This window comes from Rasamsonia byssochlamydoides (assembly GCF_041956645.1).
Source record: "Rasamsonia byssochlamydoides strain NRRL 3658 unplaced genomic scaffold VTN77scaffold_8, whole genome shotgun sequence".
NCBI lineage: Eukaryota > Fungi > Ascomycota > Eurotiomycetes > Eurotiales > Trichocomaceae > Rasamsonia > Rasamsonia byssochlamydoides.
The window spans coordinates 230,254-257,842 of NW_027192391.1; the positions used below are offsets into that span (position 1 = coordinate 230,254).

General features: G+C 51.1%; 7 protein-coding genes across 7 annotated transcripts; 4 read left to right on the forward strand and 3 right to left on the reverse strand.

The window, feature by feature from the left end:
• Positions 1-66: 66 nt before the first annotated feature.
• On the forward strand, positions 67-2,970 carry VTN77DRAFT_8918 (uncharacterized protein; the record flags this gene model as incomplete). The annotated part of the gene is made up of 5 exons (XM_069425468.1): positions 67-583; positions 653-960; positions 1,019-1,299; positions 1,355-1,712; positions 1,768-2,970. The coding sequence occupies 5 exons, from the start codon at positions 67-69 to the stop codon at positions 2,968-2,970; spliced, it is 2,667 nt and encodes an 888-aa protein (XP_069280795.1).
• Positions 2,971-4,972: 2,002 nt separating this feature from the next.
• On the forward strand, positions 4,973-7,492 carry VTN77DRAFT_8919 (uncharacterized protein; the record flags this gene model as incomplete). The annotated part of the gene is made up of 6 exons (XM_069425469.1): positions 4,973-5,026; positions 5,255-5,397; positions 5,462-5,546; positions 5,597-5,891; positions 5,947-7,310; positions 7,379-7,492. The coding sequence occupies 6 exons, from the start codon at positions 4,973-4,975 to the stop codon at positions 7,490-7,492; spliced, it is 2,055 nt and encodes a 684-aa protein (XP_069280796.1).
• A 1,396-nt stretch (positions 7,493-8,888) lies between these two features.
• VTN77DRAFT_8920 (uncharacterized protein) lies at positions 8,889-12,153 on the reverse strand (the record flags this gene model as incomplete). The annotated part of the gene is made up of 3 exons (XM_069425471.1): positions 8,889-11,482; positions 11,542-11,803; positions 11,860-12,153. The coding sequence occupies 3 exons, from the start codon at positions 12,151-12,153 to the stop codon at positions 8,889-8,891; spliced, it is 3,150 nt and encodes a 1,049-aa protein (XP_069280797.1).
• Positions 12,154-13,661: 1,508 nt separating this feature from the next.
• On the reverse strand, positions 13,662-14,453 carry VTN77DRAFT_8921 (40S ribosomal eS12 domain-containing protein; the record flags this gene model as incomplete). Its single annotated transcript, XM_069425472.1, has 2 exons — positions 13,662-14,050; positions 14,117-14,453. 2 exons carry the CDS (start codon positions 14,451-14,453, stop codon positions 13,662-13,664), a joined length of 726 nt encoding a protein of 241 aa, XP_069280798.1.
• Positions 14,454-14,982: 529 nt separating this feature from the next.
• On the forward strand, positions 14,983-17,303 carry VTN77DRAFT_8922 (uncharacterized protein; the record flags this gene model as incomplete). Its single annotated transcript, XM_069425473.1, has 3 exons — positions 14,983-15,118; positions 15,175-15,326; positions 15,393-17,303. 3 exons carry the CDS (start codon positions 14,983-14,985, stop codon positions 17,301-17,303), a joined length of 2,199 nt encoding a protein of 732 aa, XP_069280799.1.
• Positions 17,304-19,694: 2,391 nt separating this feature from the next.
• On the reverse strand, positions 19,695-22,670 carry VTN77DRAFT_8923 (uncharacterized protein; the record flags this gene model as incomplete). Its single annotated transcript, XM_069425474.1, has 8 exons — positions 19,695-20,876; positions 20,926-21,031; positions 21,089-21,168; positions 21,226-21,575; positions 21,635-22,269; positions 22,326-22,411; positions 22,472-22,564; positions 22,635-22,670. 8 exons carry the CDS (start codon positions 22,668-22,670, stop codon positions 19,695-19,697), a joined length of 2,568 nt encoding a protein of 855 aa, XP_069280800.1.
• Positions 22,671-23,275: 605 nt separating this feature from the next.
• On the forward strand, positions 23,276-24,763 carry VTN77DRAFT_8924 (uncharacterized protein; the record flags this gene model as incomplete). Its single annotated transcript, XM_069425475.1, has 5 exons — positions 23,276-23,346; positions 23,428-23,530; positions 23,626-24,456; positions 24,520-24,675; positions 24,734-24,763. The coding sequence occupies 5 exons, from the start codon at positions 23,276-23,278 to the stop codon at positions 24,761-24,763; spliced, it is 1,191 nt and encodes a 396-aa protein (XP_069280801.1).
• Between the last annotated feature and the right edge of the window lie 2,826 nt (positions 24,764-27,589).

Here is a 27,589-nt window from a genome sequence, read left to right on the forward strand (position 1 = left end):
GGTGTCCGGCCAGCAGGGCCACAGCAGATGCTGACGACGCACATTGTCTGACGACACGCCTCCAAAATGCCTGGCATCATTCCTATGAAAGTGATCCGCGTGGGCAATAGCTCCCAAAGCCGCATTGCCCAGGCCTGTGATCGGTGTCGGAGTAAAAAGATCCGCTGCGATGGCATCCGCCCATGCTGCACCCAGTGTGCCAACGTCGGGTTCGAGTGCAGGACGAGCGACAAACTCAGCCGACGAGCCTTCCCGCGAGGCTATACCGAGTCGTTGGAGGATCGCGTGCGCACGCTGGAAGCCGAAGTGAGGGAATTAAAGGGTCTCCTGGACGAAAAGGACGAGAAGATCGATGTTCTCTCGCGCATCCACTCCTTTTCGACGCCCCCGCAGAAAGACCGTTCTCCTCATCCCTCTTCCTCTTCTCCCTCGTCTACGTCTGCCCCCATCCCGTCTGACGCACCTCGATCCAGTGTTCCCGATGGCGAGGGCGTCATTCTGGTCGAACATTCACCATCTCTTCTGAAAACGCCCACTCCCGAGGCACCATTTACGGGACCCTCCAGCACCCGTGGTTTCTCAGGTAGGGTTTCCAACTGCCATTTCCTGGCATCGTGATGGCCAGCAGTGATCATGCTAAAGATCAATTCAGACGTATTTGCGACCAAGCTGGCGGAGCAGGGGAAGTCGTCACGGTTCTCCACCCAGGCGTTGACATCGTATCCCCCCATGGTCGCTCATCCTCACGGCGAGCGCCCAAAACCACCGCCTCGGCTGGTGTCGGATCAGCTGATCAACATATTCTTCCAAGAATGGGCGCCGCTGTATCCGGTTGTTCACCGGCCCACGATCCTCAAGGCCTATGATCGTTACCTCACCGATCCGGAATCGCTGCAAGCCAATCAAGCTGTCATTACGCAGTTGAACCTCATTTTCGGCATTGCGGCTCTTTCATCCAAGGTATGACTGATTTTCATCACTACACTCGTTTTATTCGTGAATACTAAGTGCGATGCAGTCGAGAACCAACCAAGACCCCGTCCTCTTTGAGCGGAGTTGGTACCCTGCGCTGGAGTCGCTTTCGGGCGACATATCTCTTCCAGCTCTGCAATGCTATGTCCTAGCGCAGATCTATTGCATGGCAAAAGGCGACTATAGGAGTCTTGTTCGGTATCGGGGTCTTGCCGTGGGTCTCTGCCAGATGCTTGGGCTTCACCAGAGTCAGACACGCTTCGCATTGAATCCTCTGGCCACCGAAACACGTAAGAAGGTCTTTTGGTGCCAATATGGCCTGGACCGGTAAGAGCGTTACTCTCCCCACCCTACCGCTCTTCACGTGCTCATGGTGCTGCAGTTTTGCGGCTGCCTTGACCGGCCTTCCCGTTATGCTCCGCGACAGTGATATTACCACCGAATATCCGGCCGATGTCGATGACGAGAATGTGACTGAAACTGGATTCCTCCCTGCTCTCCCCGGGGAATCCACCCGTCTCTCCAGTGCGTTGGCACTTCTGGGGGCGTCGAGGATTCTGAGCAAGGTTTTAGACCTGCTGTATCCGTTACCGGTGGAACATGAGATCCCGGTGTCGAAATTGCGCGCGCTCGCAGATGAACTGGACGGGTGGCTGCGAGCTCTTCCACCTCATTTGAAGTTAGAGTTCACTCAAGACAAGCCAAGCACAGGTATTACAAGCAGCCGGTCTCCGCTTCTGGTAAGATTCTTTGATTGCCCCTTGGGTCGGTTTCGTGGCTAATTCACGATTTTAGTCAATGGTGTACTACTTCATTCGGTCACTGATTCATCGGCCGGCGGCCTGTTTCGGCTCTCCAAACGTCGCGTCGCCGTCCATTTTGGCTCTGTCGGATTCCAGCAAGCACATGATTCAAATTCTGCAGCTGCTGGATGAACGACGGTTGACCCTGTCCTTGGGCATCAACCGGGGGGAGCTGGTCTTTCTCTCTGGCCTGGGATTACTCTGGCAGAACATGGGTCTCAAGCGTGATAGCAAGCTCGTCAAGGAGAGCCAGAAATTACTTTCGGTCGTCATCGATCAGCTGGAATTGGAGTCTCCCCCAGCTGCGGCCGAGTTCAGTGTTTTAGCCAATCTTGTCACCGGTGCGTCTGGCGACAAGCGTGAGACGCCATCCACGCAACCCCAGAATGCTCAATTACCGGCTCCTACCACCAAGGCGAGTTCGCCTAAGAAGCCACTACAGTCTTTGCGATCTCGTCTCTCGACGAGTGTAACTTCCGGCAAGCCAGCGAAGCCGGACAGCCCGTCTCGCCGAGCCACCATCGCCAATGCCAGTCCGCTAGCGCCACAGCGTCAGCTCGGATCGCCTAATCAGACATACCACTCGAGCCAGTCTCCCCAGGTACCGAACTCCCATCACCTTCCATCGGACAAGCGCCGATCGGTGGATATCTCCGTGGACCACAACAACCTGAATTATTACCCCCTCGGACCGGACAACGTGCGGACGATGTCCTGTTCCGATCTTCCCAAGACATCGATGTCGACCGCAGACTGGGAGTTCATTCTCAGCGATATGGACCGCGGTCATTCGAATATCTTCAACGGGATCTATGGCGGGCAAGAGTGCGTTGAGGACCATGGTCCCTTTGCGTCTTTAACAGTTGGTTACCACCATCAGCACTCGCAGACGGGCGCCTTATACACGGTGCGTCCCGACCGGCAGAGCTCTCAGGACCTCTCCCCGGAAGCGTGGTCGGCCAGTAGCGGGGAATTGTCACACGGTAACGGGACCGCACCACAGAGCGTGCTCAGCTATTCCGAGGAGAGTTTGGGCAGTGTCGAGGATGCTTCCTTACCGCCTGACGTCGGCCTACAGCATGCGAATGGGCTCGACCTGGCCGATCCACTCAAGGGGATCATGATCCCCGCTGCGGATGATGATTTCAACGATCTGGGCCTGTTTGACGGGTGGGATAACCGACTAGTTGCTTGAGGGATGTTTTGAATTGAATACGATTGATTTATGACGTGATGGAGTTAGGGCGGTTCCTATGTGTGTGATTTTGGCTTGGCTGTATACGGACTAGGTCGTCTACGTGATACCTCTTTTTTGTCGAAAATGATCCCGGTGTTGTTGTCATGGTTCAACACCTTTTTTTTTTATCTTCGATTCTTCGACTGTCTTGTTTCTTTCTTGATCAGGCGTTTTTAATGTGTTCCTGTCTTACCTGTATTTAATACATATTTTTGGGAATAGCTGTGGTGGATCCGCAGCGCAGGGAGAGGTGTGTCGATTCGATTCGTATATAGCTGTTGAATTCTGTTCGGCGTAATTCAAACTTGTTCTTCTTTTTTTTTTACGATTTATACTTCATGCCTCTTACAACATGCTGCGGTTTTAGTCTCAAGCGTATGTATACTGTATAAAATAGACGAATTGGGCAGGCAATGATTGTCAATTCGATCAGATCGAGAAGAGGGTGTGAGAATATGGATTTCATTTCGTTTTATTCATATTTAGGAGGAATCGTCTGGAGAAGAGTGAAGTCTGTCACTTAAGTAGGTAGATACCTGAATAATGCTCGATACAAGAATAGTACCTAATAGTACAGAGTACCTGGGACCACAGTGGAAGGATCGAGAGATCAATCAATAATAATCACCTGACCGATCGATCGATCGGTCGGAGCCGCTTAGAACGGTAATCCGAGACCGGTGAGGGTCCAGTTAGTTAGGTAGTTACTTTAAGGTAAGGAGACATTTGAGTATTCGGTCTATCGCCGATTCCTATTTCCTCTTGGTAAGCTTGCACTTGGATGGATTCAATCGTAATCGGTTCAATCGCATCATCGCGATAAAAAAAATTCCTTTTCAGTTCAGTCAATCAATGAAGATAAGGGGAAGGGAGGGAAAAAAGAAATTTTTTTCTCCCTCTCTTTCGTAGAGGATTTTTTTTGAACCGGAAGTACTATATGGACAGTACACCGTTCTCGAACGTTGACGGCTAAATTGCGAGTGGAATCGGCTATTTTATTATTGCTATCGGATACATTTATTATTAATTCCTCCGTCCTCCTTACTAAGAAATGAGAAATGCATGGAAACCGAAACCCATCGGTAACGAACGAATTGGGAATTCTAGCTGAATAATTTAACCATAACCATCGCCCCCGGAGCAGCGTGGTCCGGGTCTTAATAATCTCGCAACAACCCCATTTCTACTCTACTGATCCAGGCCCAAGGCCGACAACGCCTAAATCGGCCAAACCATTGGATAATAAAATGATTATTGGCCACGTCTGTCTCCCCTGGTCGTTTTGGCTGTTTGCTACTGCTAATGCAATACCTTGGTCATGATTACTGTACATGATATCGGATATTGTCAGCTCGTGCTAATATTATTATTGCATTGCCTGCATCCAATAGTATCAGAAGAACGATCGATGGCAGGTCAAGTAATGCATGGAGTATGAGTTCTCTGACGTAATTAATCTTCGTTGCAAATCGCTTGCATCTCGAATCCTCTCGCTTATCGTGTCTGACATTGACAACACGCAGCAGACAGGAAGTACTCCGTATTATTCCTGCCATCGTCGCATCATGATAGAAGCAGCGTGATGATGCAGTAGAGAAACCCCCCACCGTCAGACATCATGCAGCCCCACCACTCCGTCCCGCCACGGGGTTCCTTCATTCCCTCCCCTCCTCACCCATCCAGAAAAGCCTACTTCTCCTTCTCCTTCTGCTTCTTTTTCTTTCCTTCCCTCCCTCCATTGCTGGCTCTGCTCTGAAAGAGAGGACAAAGGAGTCTCCCCGACTCACGCTCTCTTCTTTTTGCTTTTCGTCTCGTCCTGTCTGAGAAAAGAGTCTCGTAATTGTATGTGATGAGATAACAAACCCCGCGCGTCTGGCCCTGCAGGCCCTGCCCCTCCTCACCGTTATCCCTACACGATTTTTTTTACGCCCAGCTAATCCAGCAGACAGAAGCTGCAATCATGGGTTACACCGAAGTCGATCAATTGGCCATCAACACGATCCGTGTTCTCGCGGTATGTACCTAATTCTCTGCTTGTCTTTTTCTTCTCTCTTCTGCAGCGGAAGCGTGCTTGGGCTTTTCCGCTCGAAGCTTCCGGTGAGCTGAGCTGGTCACGGGAGCTATGACACTGGCCGCAACAGCACAACGCAGCCGTTCTTCGATCCCAATGGGGATAATAAAAGGATAATATGAGGAAAAACTGCTTTCTGTCTTACTGCAACTAACGACTGCGTCACTGCAGGTCGATGCCACCTCCAAGGCCAACTCCGGCCATCCCGGTGCCCCTATGGGCTTGGCCCCCGCCGCCCATGTCCTCTTCAACAAGTTCATGAACTTCAACCCCAAGAACCCGGACTGGGTGAACCGGGATCGATTCGTCCTCTCGTGAGTCGACCAGCAGCCGACTGCTCAATATTTCGTGGATATTCACTAACCTCGTCTTATTCAGGAACGGCCACGGCTGTATGCTCCAGTATGCTCTGCTGCACCTCTTCGGATACAATGTCACTCTTGACGACTTGAAGAACTTCAGAGTATGTCTTGTCCCCGGAAACGAAAACTAACGCAAGCTAACTACCTCCAGCAAATCGGAAGTATCACTCCTGGACACCCCGAATCTCATGAAACTCCTGGTGTCGAGGTCACCACCGGACCCCTGGGTCAGGGTTTCAGCAACGCCGTTGGTCTTGCCATTGCTCAGGCTCACAGCGCCGCTGTGTTCAACAAGCCTGGCTATGACTTGTTCAACAACTACACTTACACCATCTTCGGTGATGGATGCGCCATGGAGGGTGTTGCCTGTGAGGCCGCCAGCATGGCAGGTCACCTGAAGCTGGGTAACCTCATTGCCATCTACGATGACAACCACATCTCGATTGGTGAGACAAATTTCCTGGATATATGTATACCCACGATCACAGCTAACATAAGCAGACGGCGACACCAAGTGCGCTTTCACCGAGGATGTCTTGAAGCGTTTCGAGGCCTACGGCTGGCACACGCAGTGGGTCAAGGACGGTGACCACGATCTCCAGGCCATTGAGGAGGCCATCCAGAAGGCCAAGGAAGTCAAGGACAAGCCTTCGATTATCAAGCTGACCACCACCATCGGTTACGGTTCGAAGCTCCAGGGCACCGGTGGTGTGCACGGCAGCCCTCTGAAGGCCGACGATGCCCAGGGCGTCAAGAAGTTGTTCGGCTTTGACCCCGAGCAGAGCTTTGTGGTTCCCCAGCAGGTCTACGACCTCTATGCCAAGCGCGCTGCCGAGGGAGCCGCCAAAGAGCAGGAGTGGAACGCTTTGTTGAAGAAGTACGCTGCTGAATACCCGGCTGAGCACGCCGACCTCATCCGTCGTCTGTCGGGCAACCTGCCCGAGGGATGGGTGAAGAACCTCCCCACCTACAAGCCCACCGACCCGGCTGTCGCTACCCGCAAGCTGTCCGAGGCCGTCCTCGAGAAGATCCACAGCGTGATCCCCGAGCTGCTGTCCGGATCTGCTGATCTGACGGGCTCCAACAACACTCGCTGGAAGAACGCCGTCGACTTCCAGCCGCCGGAATACGGAATTGGTGACTGGTCGGGTCGCTACCTCCGCTACGGTGTGCGTGAGCACGCCATGGGTGCCGTCATGAATGGTCTCGCGGCCTATGGTACCGTTATCCCTGCCGGAGGTACCTTCCTCAACTTCGTCTCGTACGCTGCCGGTGCTGTCCGTCTGTCGGCGCTGTCTCGCGTTAGAGTCATTTGGATCGCCACCCACGACTCGATCGGTCTGGGTGAGGACGGTCCTACGCACCAACCGATTGAGACTCTGGCACACTTCCGTGCCACGCCCAACCTGATGGTCTGGCGTCCGGCCGACGGCAACGAGACCAGCGCTGCCTACTACTCCGCCCTCACTGCTAAGCACACGCCCAGCATTCTCGCTCTGACCCGCCAGAACCTTCCTCAGCTGCAGAACTCGACGATTGAGGCCGCCCTGAAGGGTGGTTACGTTGTGCAGGAGGCTGAGGGTGCTGCCATTACCATTGTCTCCAGCGGTTCCGAAGTCAGCATCAGCATCGACGCCGCCAACTACCTGAAGGAGAAGCATGGCATCACTGCCCGTGTCGTCTCCATCCCTTGCTGGGAGGTGTTCGACGCGCAGGACAAGGCGTACCGCCTTCAGGTCATTCCGGACGGTATTCCCGTCCTGTCGGTCGAGGCTGCTTCGACCCTCGGTTGGGAGCGGTACTCTCACGAGCAGTTTGGCCTGAACCGGTTTGGTGCGTCTGGCCCGTACAAGGAGGTTTACAAGGTGAGCAGAAATAAGAATCCCTCAAGACCGCTTTCTAGGTGCAGTACAATTGCTAACTATGTCTGCAGAAATTCGAAATCACTCAAGAGGGCATCAGCAAGCGCGCCATCGCCACCATCGACTTCTACAAGGGCGAGAAAGTCCGCTCCCCGATCAACCGTGCTTTCGAGCAGATCCTGTAGAAGCATGAAGCCAGCCATATGCTGGGGGAAATTTATTTACATTCTTCCCCTGATGATTTAAACAAAATAAAAATAACGGGTTATGAAGATGTCAGTCAGTATGACACTTTTTAATTTTTTTTCTTGCTATGTCTATTTGTTTTTTTTTTTTCCTTAGACCCTTTTTATTAGAAGTGAGAAATGCGTAAAATGAAAATAAATACCATTTTTAGTCCAAAGCAAGCAAGGCATTGACCCTGTAGTCGTAACATGGTGATGCTCGATCTTTTTAAAAAAAAAATTTATCAATTCATCAAGATTAAGTAAATTTGAATTCCCATTCCATTCCATGACATGACATGACACTGCATAACGACTCGAGAAGGGAAGAAGAAAGAAAGAAACGAAGTCTACCTACTCATGTATATTCTCCTATTATACACATTAACTAAAGTAGGAGAAAAAAAGAAAGAAGGCAAGTCAGTCAAGTTTCAATCTTCCTGGGTATGTTTATTTTTATTAGGTATTACAGGTATATAGATAGATGCTTGGCCTGGGTTAGGACTGAGGATCCCGGGTATATATATATATATATATATATAATAGGTACTGTACCTTTAAATAAGGCTAGTATTTTATTTTATTTTATTTTATTTATTTATTCCTACTTAATTACAATAATAAATAGTGTATAATATAACACTTTATTATAAAAGAGCCTGCCGTTTCATTTAGCATTTTTTGTTCGTTCGTTCGGTTCGAGAAGGGAAAGAGGAAGCTCTATTTCTAGAAGCTGGGGTTATACCTACAAAGGTAGGGGTAACTTATGGTTCTCTTGTTATTAACGTCATGTCCGTTTGTAGTTTATTTGCATTTGTCTCTCGTCTGCACATTTTCTTTTTCCTTTCTCTTTTGCTTCGTTTTTCGTGCTTTTTTTTTTTGCTTTTCGTCAAAAGTCAAGTCAAGTCGAGTCAAATCAGTTAAGTTTCAATCTTCTTGACGGTTTATTTTAGTTTATTTATATTTATGTATGTATGGCCTAGGACACTAGGTATAATATAATACAATATAATATAAATAATCCTAGTAAGTACTTTACTCACTCACTCTTATATACTTAGATTGTGATATATATAATACAAACTTTATATTATAGAAAGGCTGTTATTTTATTTATCATCTACTTTTTTTTTCTGTTTGTTCGAGAGAAGGGGGAAAAAGAAGAAGTAAGGTCTATATTCTAAAGATAGCTTATACGGTATACCTACATAGGTAGGGTAACTGGTTTCTCTCGTTCGTCGTTGGTCTCTCATCTGCACATTTTCTTCGTCAAAGCCAAAGTCAACATCAGGTCTCTCTCTCTCTCTCTCTGTCTGTCTGTCTGCCTGTCTGAACCCCTCTCTTTTACTGTCTTTTCTTAGAAAGCCCACTGCCGCAACCAATTCTCCATCAACGGCTGATCAACCGGCCCCAAGTTCCGCATCGTCGCACTCGCCTCCTTCGTCTGCCGCTGCTCGATCGGCGAGGACAACCCGCCCTCCGTGGTGAGCAGTCCGCGGTAGAAGTCTAGCAGTTTGAGCGCCGGCTTGGCCGCCACTTCGGCCTCGGACGGGTTCGTGCTGTTGATCTCCTCCAGCTCGGACACCCAGGTCGCCAGGTCGACGGGTTCGATGTGCGGGTAGTGTCGCTGCACGGCCGGGATGAGCGATTCCCACGCCGTCGTGTGCGGGTTGATCAGGTTGAATGCGGTGCAGCGCGTCTCGGACTGCGTTCCTCGTCGGCTAGCGACCAGTTCGATGATGATGGTCGCCAGCTTGTCGACCGGAATCCAGTCCACCGGCGCAGAGCCCAGGTCCCTCGGGATCCGCCCCGTCGCTTTCGACGTCGCGATGATCGTGGGCAGCCACTCTTGCCTGTTCCAGAGACCTTTCTCCAGCGTCGGGCCTCCGACTTGGCCAACCCGCAGAACGGTCGTGGGCACACCAGCCCGGCGAGACGCTGCCAGACAGATCCTCTCCGCGACGTGCTTGGACTCGCCGTACCCCTGCGGCAGCGTCACGGCAGGATTCTCAACAGGGGCCTCGGGCACGGCGGGTCCATGCGTCGGGTTCCACGCGCCGATGGTAGCGACCGACGAGACGAAGTGGATGTGCGCGTGATGCGCGCTCTGCAGGCTGAAGTCGACGAACCGGCGCACACCGCGGATGTGCACGTCCTCGAACGTCGAGACCGAGTGGTTGAAGTCGACCTTCCAGGCGTTGTGGATGATGGTGTCCACGGAGCGGAGCATCTCGTCGTATTTGCTGGCCTCCAGCCCGAATTTCTCCGCCCCGAACGACGCCTGCAGGAACTCGACTTTGGCTTCGCGGTGAGAGTCCCATGGTAGGCCTTTCTCGAGGAGGCTCTTCTTCTGCCTGGATGCTGCGTCGGCAGAGCGGTTCAGGCAGTAGACCTTGGCAGTGCTGGGATCATCCAGCAGCGCGCTGAGAAGGTAATTTCCCAGCGAACCGGTCGACCCAGTGAGAATGACGGTGTGTGTCTCAGCAGGGCTCGACACATCCAGTTCTTGCACGGGGATGTCGTCGGTGTACTTCTTCACCAGCGCCTCGATCTTCTCTGCCCTGGATTCTGCATCCACAACCCCATTTGCGTCACCGCCGCTAATGATCCTGTGGACGAAAAGAGAGAGTTGCTCAACTGTCGGATTCGAGTAGATCTTCTGCGTTGTGACGGCTTCGCTCTTTCTGTCCGGGTACTGCGTGCGAATGGCGCCTTGCAGGATCCTCGTGAGCTGCACGGTCTGCAGCGAGTCCAGGCCGGCGCTGTAGAAGTCCTCCTTTTCGTCAATCTCCGACCTGCCGAGGATGGACAAGACAACCTTCTGAATGTAGTCCTTGACTCCAGCGAGATCTGCCTTCTCTGGCAGTTGCTGGGAGACAAAGTCTTCCTCACCACTCGCCTTGTAGAGAGCCTCGATCTCCTCCGCGTAATCCTTGTAGATATGCTGTCGCTGGGTCGACCCCTTTGGCGTGATCTTGAAGGGCTTGCTTTTACTAGCCACTAAAATCTTGGATTTCAGCACACGCCCGTGAGCCAGGCCGGTTTCGTTTGCCTGCTGCACCACCGGCCATATCTTCTCGATGAGCTCGCTTGCAGGTTTGTCTTCACTCCATTCGTTCCAGTTGGGTTCCACCAGCAGAGAGGACTGGAAATGGCCCTGACCGGCGATGACGGCATGCGCAACAAGCGGATGCCCTTCAATGACCTTCTCCATCGTCACCGGGTTGAACTTTTCTCCGTTGCTGAGCACAATGACATCGTCGATGCGCCCGTGGTAGATCCATTTGTTTGGCTTGGTAGGATGCGGGACGAAGACGTCCTTCGTCCGGTATTCTTGCAACTCGGGGAACGTGTGGAAAATCCCCTGGAACTCGCGACTCGGGGCCCGGCGGATGACCAACTCGTACATATTCTCTCCGACGAATTGCATGTCCACGCCGTAGTATGGGTTCCATTCGTAGTACCTCCAGTCTTCCGGCGTCAACGGCTGCATGGTGGAGATTAATCCAACCTCGCTGGTACCAATGACGGTCAGCAACCTTGTCACTTTGCACAGCTTGTCTCCTGTCTCCGGAGAGAGTGGCGCTCCCCCAAAGTACACTTGGTTCAGGCGAGATAGACCGTTCAGCGCGCGCTCCGAATGGCTCATTTCTTCCAACACCGAAGGCGGGAAGACGGCCGCAGTTGGTTTCGTCGCATCCATAACATCAGCGATCAAATCGGGCGACAATGGTTTGTCAGGAGGTATAACGAATGGAACATTGTGGAACAACGATTCTATGAGCGCGACATATCCCAACATGTGGAAAAAGGGCGTTGTCGACAGTAGGAGATCCTGTGGTCCCAGAAGATGCAAGTAAGTCAACTGACGACCGGGCGGACAGGGAAGGTTGATAGTATTGTCGAAAACACCGATGTATCCGTGGGTGATATGGACAGGCTTTGGCAGCCCTATACCAAAACGTTCGTCAGAATTGCCCTCGTCTCCAGCATCGTCAGCCGTGACATACCAGTTGTGCCCGAGCTATGAATTACGAAGGCAATCTTGTCCTCCTCCTCGTCGTAAGTCTTGTCATACGGATATAAGGGAGATTGACCCTCGATCATCTCTGACAGGGAAGGAATTTCAACGATTTCGAGATCCGGCCGGAGTTTCTTGATGTCGAACACCCGGTTCTTCCGTTCAGCACCGTAAACGAACTTCTGGCAATCGGTGGCTTTCAGAAGGTGCAGAAAGGCGTCATCCGAGTTTCTCGTGGACGGAAGGAAAGGCTACACAGGTCAGTCATTCTCCTGATCAGACGAGAGGACATGTCTGAACCACACACCGTATAGCCGGTCTTGTTGCACGCAAGAACAAAGATTGCATAGCGGATATCATTTCCTGCCATGTAGGACAGCGTCTCAGGCCTGGAAGTGCGGCCGAAGGTCTTCTCAATCCACCAAGAAGTGTAATTGACTGCCTGGGCCAGGTCTCCTATCTTGACCTCGCGGAAGCCATCTGACACTTCATGCCCGTTCGGAACAACACCGAATCTCCTGTCCGGAGCTGTCTTTGACAGCTCATCAAGGACAGCAGGAGCCAGCCTCCTACCGTAATTTGCCTTGTTCTCGACCGTCATGTTGATTTCGCTGTGCTGAGAGAAGAGGGTTTGCTAGCTATGGGAGAGCAGCAGAACGTGTTGGTCAACATCGTGGATGTCCTTTTATATGGGAAGCAGTCCTGATGGCCCTTTGTCTAGGCTCCCATCTTGATGTTTCAAAATCGCTCTTTGTCACACGCCAAACACCCCATTTTTTGCGGGGCAGGATGATCTGCTCAATAACGTGGATCATGGTGTACATGGAGGCCCCATTTGCCGGGTCGTACGGGATCGTGTTTGTCTTCTCGGCCTGATGGAGGATGCCGAAGATCCGATTGTTGCGGCTCATACGGAAACTCTTGGGTTAGCCAGACAGAAGGACGTCGCAGGTAGAACGTGTATTATTTGCATATATTTGCATAATTCGATGACCGTAGGTAAAGATGTCGGTGTCATAGCGTTTTCTGTGCCAGTTGAGCTTATCCTGACATATCCATAAAGTTAACGCGACTGGCCATTGGAAGTAATAATAGTATGGAAGTCAACAAACATACTGTATCCTGACCCTCTTCTTGGTATAGAAAAGCTGGGAAATCCACCTCGGCCTTGATATGGGCCGAAGGCCAGCGACGAAGCGGATAAACGGCTTCTACGGAGCACTGCACGACGGAAATTAAACGGGAATCATTGACGTCAAATCAACAAACGGTGAAGGGATCGATTCGATTAATTGTCAACACTCGTCACGAATCTTTCTCCACAGTCCCTCGAAAATTGGAGCCAACGACTGAGCGTTGCGCTCTGAAGATCATCGCTGTAGTGGGTGGGTCTAACGGTGTTCAGTCTCTTCGGCCCAAAATAAGCAGCAGCAGGGGTCCTTCACTTGGTTAGTTAGTTGGTCATGTATGTGCGAGTTCAAGATGACTAAAGAAATCTGGAAATATGTCACGGTAGAGACGTTTTCGGCTGCAGAAATAGTTTAACATGATTTATTCATGATCACAATGCTTGATGACAGTGGATTAGGAGGTCTGCGATAAGCTCTGGTGCCTTTCGGCTTCGGCCGCGGGCCGCGTCTCGGCTCTTCGGCACGCCACAGTTATCCAGCGTCGGCATTCAGACAAGTACAGAGTACTCCGTAGTCGGCGATACGGCCAGCATTCATTGCATCAGGTACCGCCAAAAATAATACATGGGAATCATGCAGACACAAGGAAAAGTCAAAAGGTCAGTCGAAATCCCGACATGAGTAACACATTCAATTCAGGTGCAATCAATCATGTTACGCCTTTCAAGACAGACAAACATCTCACATGACAGTAATCATTTTTGGTACCTGCCTTTTTGTACACCCGCTACTATAACGCCGGATTCTCAAAAGACATGTCAAGTGATATCCCATGACCGTGTGCCCCTCGAGGGGCCCTTCCCCAAACACAAAAAGCAGCCATGCCGGACTGGAAAACGAAAAAACGACAAAAGCAAACAAAAGAGGAAAATAGGAAAATATACAGCAAAAATTAGAGAAAAAAAATCCCAGAGGTGGCTCAAATCTTCACCTTCTGCGACTCCTTCTCGACGATCTTCACCAGCTCCGCATATACCTTGTTGAAGTCTTCCTGCTCCTCTCCATTGGCAGCCTCCCCCTCTTTCTTCTTTTTCCCAGACGTCTTCGTGACCATCACCACACTGGTCGGGCGTTTTGTGGCACCAGCTGCACCCAGCTCGGCTCGAGACGTGACGAAGACGTATGGAATGCCGTGGTCTTCGCAGAGCACAGGGATATGGGAGATGACATCCATCGGAGAGATGTCTGCCGCAAGAACCACGATGCCCGGGGGTTCTGCAACAGCGACATTTGCCTGAGGGATAGGTGATTTGCGAAGGGCCTTGACGACTTCTTTGACACCTCGTTTCAGAGACTTGTTCGCGGCGGCTGAAGATGGGAAAGTCAGTCAGCAGGTGCCAGAGATTTTAGGATAGTAGAAGAAAAAAAATATACCTTTCTTCACGCTCTTCAACACCTTCTTCGCAGTCTTGTCTTCGACCAATGGGTGGGCAAAGGGAACAAGAGCGCCAACTGGCCGAGGCTCCGCAGGCTTGGTCTCCTTCTCCTCGACGTGTCCGTTGGTAGTCACCTCTTCAGCCTGTGCCTTCTCAAGTCCCTCCAACACTTGCGTCGTAAGCTCCTTTTCCACAGCATCAGCCAAGGCGCTGGCCTTCTCCTTCTTCTCCTTCTTGTCTTTCTTGTGCTTGTGCACGCCGTCGGTTTCGGAGCGCTTCTTTTCCTTCTTCTCCTTCTTCTCCTTCCTCTCCTTGTCGCTCTTGTCCTTTGCCATGGTGGATTCTATTATATTATCTCAGAATGCTTCCCCCACAGATGCCGATTGCCGATAGAGATTAGAAAAAAAATAATTGGGGGATAGTGGCAGCGGAGAGACGTTGTAGACTGTAGGTTGGCGGAGATCGAAGTGCTCGAAATTTTGCATATTTTGCGGTGCTCCGCGCGGGCTCGCCTCAGAGAAATTTTGGCCCTAAACTTATTCGGGCTACAAGCTCTCTGCTGTGACCGCATTTGGCTTAGTCAGCGTTCCGCATGTCTGCAACGCCGCGCCGCAAAACAAGGCAATGGATTGTTCGCCGACACGTCTATTGATTGCTACGCTCAATGAAACATTCTATTGTCTAGAGAAACATCTTTGACACGTGTCAGTTGGTCCCCATATCTTGGGCTGAAGGGTGTGCCTTTCGGCTGTCAGATACATGTACAGTACTTTAGGATACATCTTTCACCGATACTTTCACCGTGAGGATCACTTTGCTATTACTTGAGCTCCAATACAGGACACAGACACTGACGTGTCTTAGATGAGTTCGCACAGACTCGCCAACACTCAGCCAATCTATGACTTCCTGGCAGGCGGATCTCCCTCGTCTCCTTCGGCGTCATCGACCCAACATGCCTTCCGACAGTCTATCCGTCCGTCTCAACCGTCCAAGACGGGTAAGATGCGACTCCCACGCCGATAGAAGATGATCAAAGCTGACTTGGCTGCTCAGAGGTGGAAAATCAAGAATTACGCGTGCAATTGAATACACTGAAGTATGAGTTGGAGAATCTCAAGCAGGAGCGAGATCTTATGGTATTACGGCATGAGAAAGAGCTTAGAGACTTGCAAGCGAAAGCAGACGCGGACTTTAGAAAGGCTCAGGTGAGTGATCCCGTTTCATCAGATACTTAGTCTATCAAATTACTGAAATATGCGTGGTCTGGACAGGGCGCCGAAGCTGCCAGCAATCGAGCGAATCATAAAAGCGAAGCGCTTGCCAAGGAACTGAAAGAGGCTCAAGAGTCCGCCCTCAGCGAAAAAGCCAGCTTAGAGAGAAGGATCAGGACACTGCAAGATCAGAACCAATCATTACAGGAAGAGGTCAACGACGCGCAAGCGCAGTTGGCTGACCAAGAGAGGCAATACAAGTATCGAATTAATGAGCTGGAAGCCATCCGCTCGTCATTGCAGAAAACGCTGGAGGATCTACAAAGGGATCTTCATAATGCACGGGATAATTTAAATGCTACACAAGAACGGTTGTCACAGCGTGAAGCGGAAGTCGCCAACCTCGAGGCGGAAAACTTGCGCCTGAGAGCTGAAGGGAATGATGCTGAAACGCTGGCCGTCCTGAAAAGAGAACTGTCGGAGCAGGTCAGCCACATCAGGAACTTGGAGTCAACAAATCGCGAGCAATTGGCAGAGCTGCGCCATCTGCGGAAAGTTCAAAAGAACGTGGAGGTCGTCGAGGAGCAGAAGAGATCGCTTGAGAATCAATTACGCCTGATGAAAGATCTGGAAGCGGAGCTTGGGAATGTGCAGATTCAGAAACAGATCCTAGAGGACGAGAGGCGATCATGGACGAGTCTCCTGCAAGCCGATGGCCTAGCAGCTGAATTTAATTCCCCAGAAGCGGTCGTGAAGGCACTAGTTAAAGAGCGAATTGAGAAGGTCACGCTTGTTGATAAGCTTGGCAGTATCGAGCCTCGGATACTGGAAAAAGATGAGATCATAAAGGACCTTGAGATGGAAAAGAATCAACTAAAGCAAGAGGTTGAGAAGCTGCGCAGTGCCAGTGCTGCCGCAGGCGACAGCCGGGCAAGGCTCAGACTAGAGCGTCAACGAGCCCTTGCAGTCAAGGAGGTCGAATATCTCCGTGCGCAGCTGAAGACTTTCGACACGGAGGAGATGACCCTGAATGCGGAGGAGAGTCGATATGACGAGCAAAAATCCCAGCAGATCGCGCAACTCGAGAAGCTCATCGACGAGTACCGTGCAGAGCTGCAGAAGGCGCATGAGGAGCTGTCGAACCGGGAGATGCAGATGCAGCAAGACGAGGCGCAGCCACGGGGCATCAAGCGACCTCTTTCGCCGGCGGACAGCGATGCGGAACCGGAGCGGGTGGCAGTTCTCTCGCGCAAGAACCGATCACTGCAGGAGGCACTGTCCAAATCTGAGCAGAATGCAGCCCTTTTGCGCCATGAGCTCGAAGCGACCAAGTCGCACCTCCAGTCGCTGCAAGAGCAGTCGCGTGTTCGCATTCTCGAACTCCGCCAGAATCCAACGGCTGAAGCAGAGAACCTCAAGCTATCCACCATCAGGGCTCTGAAGGCGGAAAACCGCGACCTCCTCGCTCAGCTGCGCGGCGAGCACATGAACGTCAAGGTAGTCCCCGTCAGCACGCTCGAGAGCATGAAGCTCGAGCTGCAGGAGATGGAACGGACGGTCGCAGAGAAAGAGAAACGGATGCGTCGCCTGAAGGAGATCTGGACGGCCAAATCGTCCGAATTCCGCGAAGCCGTCGCCTCCGTACTGGGATACAAATTGGACTTCCTCCCCAACGGCCGGGTGCGCGTCACATCGATGTTCCACCTCTCGCCCGCATACCGTCACGGCAACAAGAACGTGTCGCCCGACGCCCGAGGGCCGGGGAGCATGGGCAACGGCGAGGAGAACTCGATTATCTTCGACGGCGAGAACGGCACGATGAAGATCTCCGGTGGGCCCAACAGCCTGTTTGCGCTCGAGATCAAGCATCTTATCAAGTTCTGGGTTGAGGAGAGGAAGGATATTCCATGCTTCCTTGCTGCGATGACGTTGGAGTTTTACGACAAGACGACTCGTGCTGCAAGAGTATAATAAGACGACTGCTAAGGGTATAATGTTGTGAAACAAGCAAGCCATTTATCCATTGGCTCTGTTTCATCTCTCTGTCTTTTTTCTTTTCAATTCGCTTTTCATCTCGCTTTCTGTTTTTGCTCTGTCTGTTCAGGGAAAATGTAGATGACCTACCTCATCCTTGATTGATTGATACCTGATACCTGATACCCATGATCATCTAGTTAGCTAGCCGGCCAGCTACACTAGTTACCTACCTAATGTGTGTACGCATGTATGTATGTGACTATGTACGTGACTGACTATGTATGTACTAGTACTATGCATGTCGCTGCATAGAGAAAGAGAAAAGAAGGAAAAGAAGAGATGAGAAGATGATGATTGCTATAGTCATGATTTTCTTTCCCCTTTATTCCCCTATATTGACGATATGCTACCTATGTATGTATGTATCTACCTAACGCTATACTCATATAAGTCCTTTCCTTGTAATAAGTAAATAAGCAATGGGTATATTTATCAATCCAGGTACATATACCCTAAGTGCATACATTACATACAGTACAACACAACTCCAAAGTCCGAATGAATATTAATAGAAAAAAAATTAAAATAAAGAAAATAAATAACTAAAATAAATGGTCAGCGCCTATGTAGGAGTCCTACATTAGGAGGAAGTCCTCTCTCTCACACCCGTGAAGCAAGCAAGTACTAATATACCCGAAAACGAAGGAAGGAGATAATTAGAAGCTAGCTAGCCGATCGAGTCGACCACTTTAATTTTTTTTTAGGGGGGGGGGGGGGGGGGGTCTTAAAAGATCAGCTTGTTTTTTTTTCTCTCTTTTTTTTCCCTTCATCTTTGCGTTCTATTAATTAATGATCACTAGGTATTTTCTCATCTTATCTACATGTACCAGTTGTTCTAGTGTTTTTAACAGTCAAAATTCACCTGGTTGATAATCTATCTTATCGTTTCCGTCCATAAGTATGTATGTATTGTATGTACAGGTTCAAGTTACAGAAACATAGGTAATAATAACTTCCAAGGGAAAATAAATGGACAAAGTCATACACATAATAGATAGCTATTTCCCCTTTAAATAATTAAGTACCTACTTAGGTACCTAGGTAGGTATAGTATTTATTGACTGTTTCGAGTGGAAAGGAAATGCATATCATATACTCCGGTATCCCCTGGAAAGATCATTAGTACGGTGGACCACTATGAATAGCTATATACCTTACTTATTATGGGTACGACTGACCTACCTACCAACCTACCAACCTACCTACTACAGAGTATTTGACCTACAAATCGACCTACGAATCGACCTAGTTTGCAAACCCCCCTTACCTATTTACCTACCCGACTAACTATTATAATTAGATATGGAGCCCCCAGACCCCCCAGACCCCGCGACGACCGGATCCGCATTCTCCTCTTGCGAGACCTTGGCTATACCTATCAACAAATCGCTTCGCAGCTAGGGCTCTCATATGGGCAGGTCCAATATACCTGCCAAAATGCTGTAACGACCTCAAAGAAGCCCCCGGGCCGGAGGAGCCAGCTCAGTGAGGCGCAGGTTGATGAGGTTATAGCCTTTATCGGTGGTGCATCGAAGGAGAATCGACGGATGCCATGTAAAAAGGTTATTGAAGCCCTGGATCTAGGGGTTAAGGAAGGCTGTCTAGCCCTAGCCCTTAAGAGAAGGGGTTATACTCGTCGAATTGCATTGCGAAAGCCTCCAATCTCTGAGAAGCATAGAAAACGACGTCTTATAGAACCAGACCCAGAACCAGACCCTACTGAAATGGCAGAGGAGAAATCAAATATATTATAATTTACAACATCACCCTAATAACAATTTTACTAACTGACTGACTGACTGATTTAATTTAATATAATTAACGAGCAGGTCTTGCCTGCCTGCCTACTACATTACCCTCTCTCTGCGGTCAGTCGCTCAATCGGTCCTGATTATCTTTGTTTCTTTCATTCATCTTCTATATACAGTACATAACAAGAAGAAGGGATATATAAAATATAACGAGGGAGGAGGAATAGACATAATAAATAAAATAATAAATAAAATGGTGGGAAGGAAGTTCGACAAAAGAGAATTACAGGGTTGGTTGGTTGAAGAACAGAAGGATTTTTTTTTCATTTTTGGTTTCGGGTTCGGGTTCGGATTCTGTTTCGTCCAGGGGGAAAAAAATAAAAGAAAAGAAAGAAAGAAAAAAGAAAGAAAAGAAATTGATATCATGTGAATCTGATCGATGATCGAGTTATATTCCAACGACGGCAAAGATGGTGGTGATGGATGGAGGTCCGCAAAATCAGACAAAACAAAAGAAAGAGATGAACGATCAGACGACAGTAAATGCTAATAAACGACAGAAAGAAAGAATTAATTAGGTAGCAACATACTTCCCAGCAACGAGCTTTCTCACCGTAGGGACCTCCTTCCACGTCCTTCCTGAGTCGGCTGCGGTCGCTGCCATCTCGTCCGCGAAAGGATCAAGCTCTTGCTGCTGCTCCTCTTCAGCATCAGAAGCAACGCTGATGCCCAGCCTCGACGATGTATCCGTAGTTTGGTACTCGAATTTCGCTTCGACCTTCCCCTTACGGGGCCAGCTCGTTGCCGTCGTGAACCGTACCAGGAACTTGTCTTCCACTCCCGCTTTCACTTCGAGTTCTGGTAGCTTCCACACCACGGCGGAGTGCTTGCGCCGGAAAGAGGCGCCCGTGTTGGGGTACATGACTGCGCCTGTCGCGCGAGCGACTTCGCGAGGCTGTTTCGTGACCTCGTCCTCCGGAGACAGGTCCAAGTTGACTGTTATCACGACGTTCTTCAGAATGATGGACTGCAAGGGCGTGGCGGATACGAACGCCGGATTCAGAACGTAGGGGATGATGACACTGGCTTGGAACTCCTCAAGGTTCCAGGCTGGCTTGAAGATGATGGGAGAATATAAGGAGAGGTTGGACGGGTCGAGGTGGACTTGGTACTTGAAAGCCACCGTAGGAACAGAACGAGAGATGCTGGAAAGAGACACATTATACTCTCCTCTCTTCTCATCGTCGTTCTTTCCCGAAACGGAAGCTTCCGTCACAAAATGCGGATTCGCCGCCACCTTCTCCAGCACCGGGAAATTGTTGAGGCGAACCGTGCTGCTCTGAGGATTTTCACTGCCTGTAGGATTAAAGGCGAGAGCAAGCTCCCCGACAACAAACGACCTCGTGACAGTGCCCTCCGAAAACCACGCATTTACCGTCTCGATGATGGATGCATTCAGCCCCGGCTCATGCAACTCGGGATGTGAGACGGGGCCCGAGATACTATGTAATGTATGCGAAGAGTGGATCGAAGTGGTGTCTGACAAAGCCCGGTCTTCTGGGATCGTCGAGTGGGCAGCAGGAACACTGGGCTTGCTTGGAAGAGCAGGAGATATTGATGCAGGTAGGTCCGGACTGGGGCTGAAAGTAGGATGTTCCTGACCTCCCGGTGGTGTTGGTATAAAGACAGTATTTCTGACATCTCGTCGACCACGAATCGTGCCCGCATTTCGCCTAATTCCAGCTTGCTGGGCTTGCTGCAACAACATTAGCAACGACAAAGGTTAGATCAGCACCCACACTCACCAGTCTGAGAGTGTTGGCCATATCGTCCATAGCTTGCTTGGCTTGACCCTCATCCTCCTGAATTGGCTGGTCGCGAATAGTCAAGTTTAAACCGGACTCCTCCAACCTGGTAGAAGATCGTTAGCAGTTTGTTCCCGTTGAGCACAATTCGAAGAGCACAAACCCAGCTGCTTCTCTCTGAACTCTTGTTATCTCATCGATGGTTTGCGGACGTTCCGAATAACCTTCGGAATCCGTTTGTGGCTTTGAGATATGTCAGTTGACCTGAAATAAAGATTTCTAACAATTAAGGTATCCTACCTGAGCTGACGACTCAGTGTGCTCATGGTCGGCAGTCGTTCCATTCATAGTCACCGGTGTCTCCGGTACTGGGGCGATGTCATCCCGCCCTCGAGACTCGTGCCTTAGGTCTGGTGGCGTAGTTATAGAATCAATACCAGCGCTCGGCGTATCTCGACCTGGCGGAGTAGACGGTAATTGCGTGTGTGCTTCTCGCGACGAATCGCCTCTGCGGAAGGGGAATGGAGAACGGTTCTTTTTGTCGGAAAGGGGAAATGCGCCACCGGGGGCTTGGACGATGCTCTTTCTCCGATTCATGACCGTGCCTAGTCGTCTCAGCCCACCAAGGGGCGTGTGCCTCGGTTCAGGAACTACCGATGGGAAATCAGCAAAGTTGATCTTCGGGACGATCGGTGGAACAATTGCATACCTGGAGGAGGCACTCGGACACCACCTGACCTGTTAGAATGCTGACTGGCAGCATCATCTTGGAGCCGTGGTGGAGGAGGAAGATCGGCCGCGTTGGCGGCAGCTGAGTCTGGTCTTCTCGGTACCGGATCTCTCCCGCCATTGATCTTAGCAGCAAACGTCTTGATCTCGTCTGCCGTTTGCACAGTCAAGAGGGCATTCAAACAACTCTCTGCCGCCTGTCGACTGCGCTCGATCTGGTCGACCTCGTGCGTTTGGAGCTGCGTGAGGACGTCCCGAAGGTGATTGAGTCGGCTTTCATCAATGGCCTGGAGCTGCTCGAACACAAATGGCGCCCGTGATTCCCATTGTTGGCTCGCTTCCTCCAGCGCAGCGACAGCTGCAGCAACCTTGTCTGCGGCCTTGGGGCCCTTCTCTCTGGCCTTGTCCACTTTCCGCTGTGCCGCTTCCAGACTCTTCGATAGATTGGTCAAGTCGTTCTGTATGTTGGGCATGGACTGTAGGTCTTTGTTCTTGGTGGCATATTCCCTCAACGGTCTCTCCACGTCCTCCTCCATCTTCTGCGCAAGGGTCTCGTGCGCTGCTGCTAGGGACTCGGTGGCGTTCACGATCCGCTGCCATGGCAGCTGAAATATCCTGAGACCACGTTTTAGCAAGCTTGCCGAATATTCCATGCTCCGACCGTCGCTTACCCCAGTGCAGCACCTCCATCTAGTTGGGGTCTCCGTGCGAGCTTCCGCAGGCCCTGGACATAGAGCTCTTCCACGCGCCGGCGCTCCTGTTACCGAATCAGCCAATTCTATCGGTTGCGCAGCCCTCCGACGGAAGGTGAAGATACCTGGAGCCAGTCCGCAATATCCGCATTGATCTTGTTAATCACGCGAATGCGATCGTTGAGAACTGCTGTAGCCTGACTCGGCTGCAACGAGGTCTGTTGTCACCATTGGGAATTGTCAGTCACCATGCGATGGGCCTCGAGGACTCGGATCAGTTCGACGTACCAGCAATGCTGGATACTCCTGCCTTGACAGTTCCATGGCTGCAGTTCATGAGCGACGTCCGATGAAGGCCAGGGAGTGTGCGAGGGGCATAATAGTCGTATTCGGAGCGAGACGGGGCGGGAGACGTGTAAGGACTAATTGAGGAGGATCTGCGGGCTGGACCAGGCTGGAAGGAGGATGTCGAGGAGCAGAGCTGCAATGCAGTCTGCGATGCGCATGCGATGGAGCGGAGCAGTCAGCAACGTCAAGTCAGGTGCTGGAGAGGCCCGCAGTTCCCGGGTAATTGGGCCGTCTGGGTTACGTTGGAGTCTTGCACTAGCCGGCTCCCCCAGCTCAGCATTCAGCCGCGTCCGTCGTGGTCTTGGCCGAGGTCACCTGCTGCACTAAGTGCTCCGTACTCCGGAGTACAATCTGGAACCAAATCGACATTCCTACTTGTTACTCTTTTGAAGTGAACAGTCAGCATACGCAGATCATCTACAGCCTGATTTACGCAAGAGAACAGTCAACCAGACAGAGACAGCTGCTTGAGGTGGGTACGAGTTTCAACTCTCACGTCAGCTGGATCTCCCCTCGACAAGGTTACTCGAAATTTATGGAGCATGCTGACAGCCTTGGAACCGCACAATCCAGCGAACGAGATGGCGGCTGCTGGAGAGGATTGGAAGAAATCTCTTGGTTTCACGGACAGACTAACGGCAATCCAAGCCATGTAAGACATTTCAGTATACTGGCTGTGAGCGAGTTTATATTGGGCTTTCTCTCTCGGACTACATTCTCACGCCTCCTCCAGTGCCGCCGCCTATGGACGTGCCTCGCCCTCTGCAAGCTACGCAGAAGCTCAATCACAGGCCAAGCGATATGAGAGCGAAGCATATGAGAAGGCAACGTCAAAGGTCTGCCACTAACGGAATCTCTCATTTGCTTTTTGTAAAAACGGGGATAATTTCCCACGGTATCGGAATATCGTTACTCATGTGGTAATGATCAGGAAGAATATGACCGAATGTGCCAGGAAGCTATCGACGAAGCAGAGGCAACCCAGTCTGTGGCTCCGGTGATCAGCAGCCCTAAACCCGCCGCCGAGGAACCGGAAGAGGAGTTCACGGAGGGGGGCATCGACCTTGGCAATTATAAGCACTGTCGTCACCATGGTGACGGTCTGCTCTCAACCGTCTATCGAACCAGGTCTGAGGATGGAAAGCTGGTTGCTTTGAAGGTGACAACTCCGCATCTCATGACGGCTCCTCATGACGCGAAACGGGAGGTCCGAATCCTGCGGGATGCTGCGAGTGAGAATGTCATCCCTCTTCTGGAGTCGTTTGATCTGTCCGGAGGCCGGCTGGTCATGGTGTTTCCCTTTATGAAGTACAACTTTGACAACTTACTGCATAGAGAGAACTTGACGGCATCGCAGATAAGGTCCCACTTGCGAGATATGTTCAGCGCTTTGGCGCATCTGCATTCTCTGGGGATCATCCATCGCGATGTCAAGCCGTCCAACATTCTGTTGTCTTCACCATCGGGACCTGCGTACCTGGCAGACTTTGGAATCGCATGGAAGGAAGGGGATCCCAGCTCCGAGCCTGCAACGAAGAAAATCATCGATGTGGGTACCACCTGCTACCGTCCTCCAGAGATCCTGTTCGGCTACAAGGAGTACGACACTACTCTGGATCTCTGGGCTGCAGGGTGTGTGGTGGCGGAGGCAGTGTCGCCGAATCACCGACAATTGTTTGACTCCGGACCTCTGGGCAGCGATCTGACGCTTATTCAATCAATATTCACGACCCTCGGTACCCCCAACGAGCAGGTTTGGCCTGTAAGTAACCCGGTTGCAACGGCGGTGGAGATTCAAGAGTGGAAGAACTGACGAAGAGAGCAGGAAACGGCGAAGCTGCCAGACTGGGGGAAGGTCCAATTCCAGGAGTATCCCGCCAAACCGTGGGAAGAGATCCTGAAGGGAGCCTCCACCAAAGCCCGTGACCTGACCAGCAAGCTGGTGCGTTATGCGAGCAAGGAAAGACTCTCTGCTGCAGAGGTAAGCGATGATCCGTGAGGATTTGTGTGTGAATGATTCCGACTCACTGTTTTTGAAGGCTCTTAATCACCCCTTCTTTTCAATATAATTATTGGCCGACATGGAGAGAGATGTGTCGGAGGACTCGAATTGAGCCAATGCGACAGCACAAAGGAACCAAGGTAGGACGATGCATGACGCCAGACCTGCTGCCTGGCAAGGCCTTTCTCCCTGATTTTTCAAAATTATCTACCTGGTATCTGCAAAAATGGAGATGGCTTGTTGGCAGTGATGCGCCTTGTCAACAAGCCATTACCTGTCATGATCGATGAAGCCGTAAAACTGTTGATAATAACCAAAGATAAAGCACAAAGCGACTTGACAAGTTCTAATCGCAGTCATAGGTCTTGAAAGCATCCTTGTGCTCCATACAGGAGGATGATTACTCAGAAGTACTCTTCGAAGGACTGTCGGCGAAGAACTCAGCCTCTCTCAGCACCATCAGTTGTCGACTTTTACTGTAGATCAGGGGTACTAGTAATAGCGGGTCTTTTAACCACCTAATCGGTACTCTCTAGAGTCTGTCTCGACCAGTATCCTGGTATCCAAATCTGTACGTCCTAATGTGACCTCTTGAAGTATTATTATTACTCTCAGCACTACATAGTACCGACTTACTCCGTACTAGTCAGCGAAGTCGGCGAAGAGTTCCTTACTCCGTACTCTCTCCCCAGGCAACTTTCCCAGTGAGGTATTTGGCTGGAGAGGTAGCTAATTTAAATTAAATGGCCAATGATCGGCCACTATGGTAAATGAATCCGATGCGTGGACGAGATTGGATTAGGAAGGAGCAGAAGCCCCTTCCAATTACAAACAATCACGAGCCCTCCTGCAAGTTCAGCCGAGGAAAAGCGGCATTATTATTCATTTTCTTGGAAGGTGCACAGGCACCCCGGGTGCGTTCCTGGAACCTTGCCTGTTCTGGATAAGTGTCTCACACAGTAAGCCTATCAGACGCGATAATGCAGGGGTGAGGGACGGTCTTGGCATACACCACGCGCGCCGGCGTGGCTGCGAAACAACAAAACAGGATTCTTCCCTGCAGCACACTACTGCCGTTGTTGGAGCTAGCTCAAACTTTGAAACCACGAACCTGGCGCTGATCGCATTTTCCTGTGAAATTAATCTGCGGGGATAAGGTGACATACCGTCACAATACCAGGCACGAGGCGATAATCTCCAATCACGTTCTCTCCTGAGCCGCTCCAACCTTAATCCTGATGGCCTGATACCATGATACCATGATACCAGGCATGAGGCGGCCATAGCCCCCATCTAACCCTGTCATGATGCCTGTCTTTTCATCCTGTCCGTGACTATCCTTTCTTTCCCTTTTCTCCTTGTGGCTTCTCACCACTTTCATTCCTTTGTGGTGTGCCTCTGCACCCATTTTTTCTGCTGCGGCCTGGTAGCTTGTCGCGTTTCTATTGAATCGTCCTGCACAGGCTGTAGTCTGGCTTTTCATTCTCTACCCCACGTTCCTTTTGTGCGTTTCGAACAGGTCCTCCAGCAGGACCTGCCTCACATTCTTTCCCACGCGAGTCCCGCATCGTCGCTCTCTGATCGCGTTACACGATATCGCCAGCTGCATGCGCGTCTAGTTTGAGATATTGAACGTCTCTGCTCATTTGTCAGGCAGTGCCTGTTCCTGCACGATCAGTTGGGATCAATACATACTGGCATTTGTGTAGGCCATCGCTGAGATATCAATATAGTTCTAGTTCTTGGGGATAACTGTGCTGAGCAGCACAGTGGCTTGGACGAGAAACCATGCCGCACGGACATAGGCAACACGGACATAGGCATCACGACCATGGGGACGGGCACAGCAAGCGCAATCTGCTCGGGGAACTGGGGAATCTTTTTGGCTTTGGTACCCAAGACCAGGCCAATGACGACCCAAATGGCCACGTCAAGACACTCGTGTCGGTGGTTTATGTGACTGCGTCTCCCACGTTTGATGGCCCAATTGGTGGATACATAACTCAAACTCAGGACCCTGCTACAACCACGCAGGCAAATCCAGTAGGAGTTGGTCCTCCTATGCAGCAGACAAGCAAGGCGCCGTCGCCACAGCAAACGAGCCAAACGGCAGAGGCTGCACCATCTGAGCAAACGACACAGGCAGCTCCTCCCACGACTCAACTTCCATCCATCACCGAAGCCCCTTCGACAACCAGTCCAAGCATCACGAGTGAGGTTTCTTTGCCACCTCTTTCCAGCACCATCTTAACCTCTGCCGCAGCGGCAACTTCGGCTGCCCTCAGCTCCTCCGGTTTGGATCAAGCAGCTTCCACGTCATCATCAGCCGCGTCCGCGACTGCCAGTGTGAACGCGTCTGGCTCTGGGGGCCTGTCTGCAGGCGGCAAAGCTGGTGTAGCACTTGGAGTCCTGCTTGGGATTGCCGTCATCGCCGGAATGGCGCTCTTCTGGCTACACAGGAAGAAGCAGCAGCGGGAGCAGCAGGAGAGCCTTGCCCAGCAAGACAATGAGAAGTCTGCTGCTGGAGGCCGACCTCCAGCGGTGAATCCCCCGCCTATGACCCAAACGACGCGCCCGCCGCAACCTCAAATTTCCCCCACTCCGCCTCAGGTCAGCTTGCGCGCAGTCAGTCAATTCTCTCCCAACCTTGATATCGCCAGAGCGGCTGGAGGAAATTCTGCAGACGTGTTCGGCGCTGGAGTGGGAGCGGCGGCCGGAGCTGCGGCTGGCGCGTCAACTGGTGCTTCGCGTAACTTAACGGGCAATCAGGCGAGCGAGAGGCCTTACAACGGCACTGCTCACGCACCACCTCAGCAGTCTCCCAGAGTGGCCAACGGGGCTCAGAATCCATTCAAGGACCCAGTGAATCCGTTTGAGACCCCAGAGGCCTCTG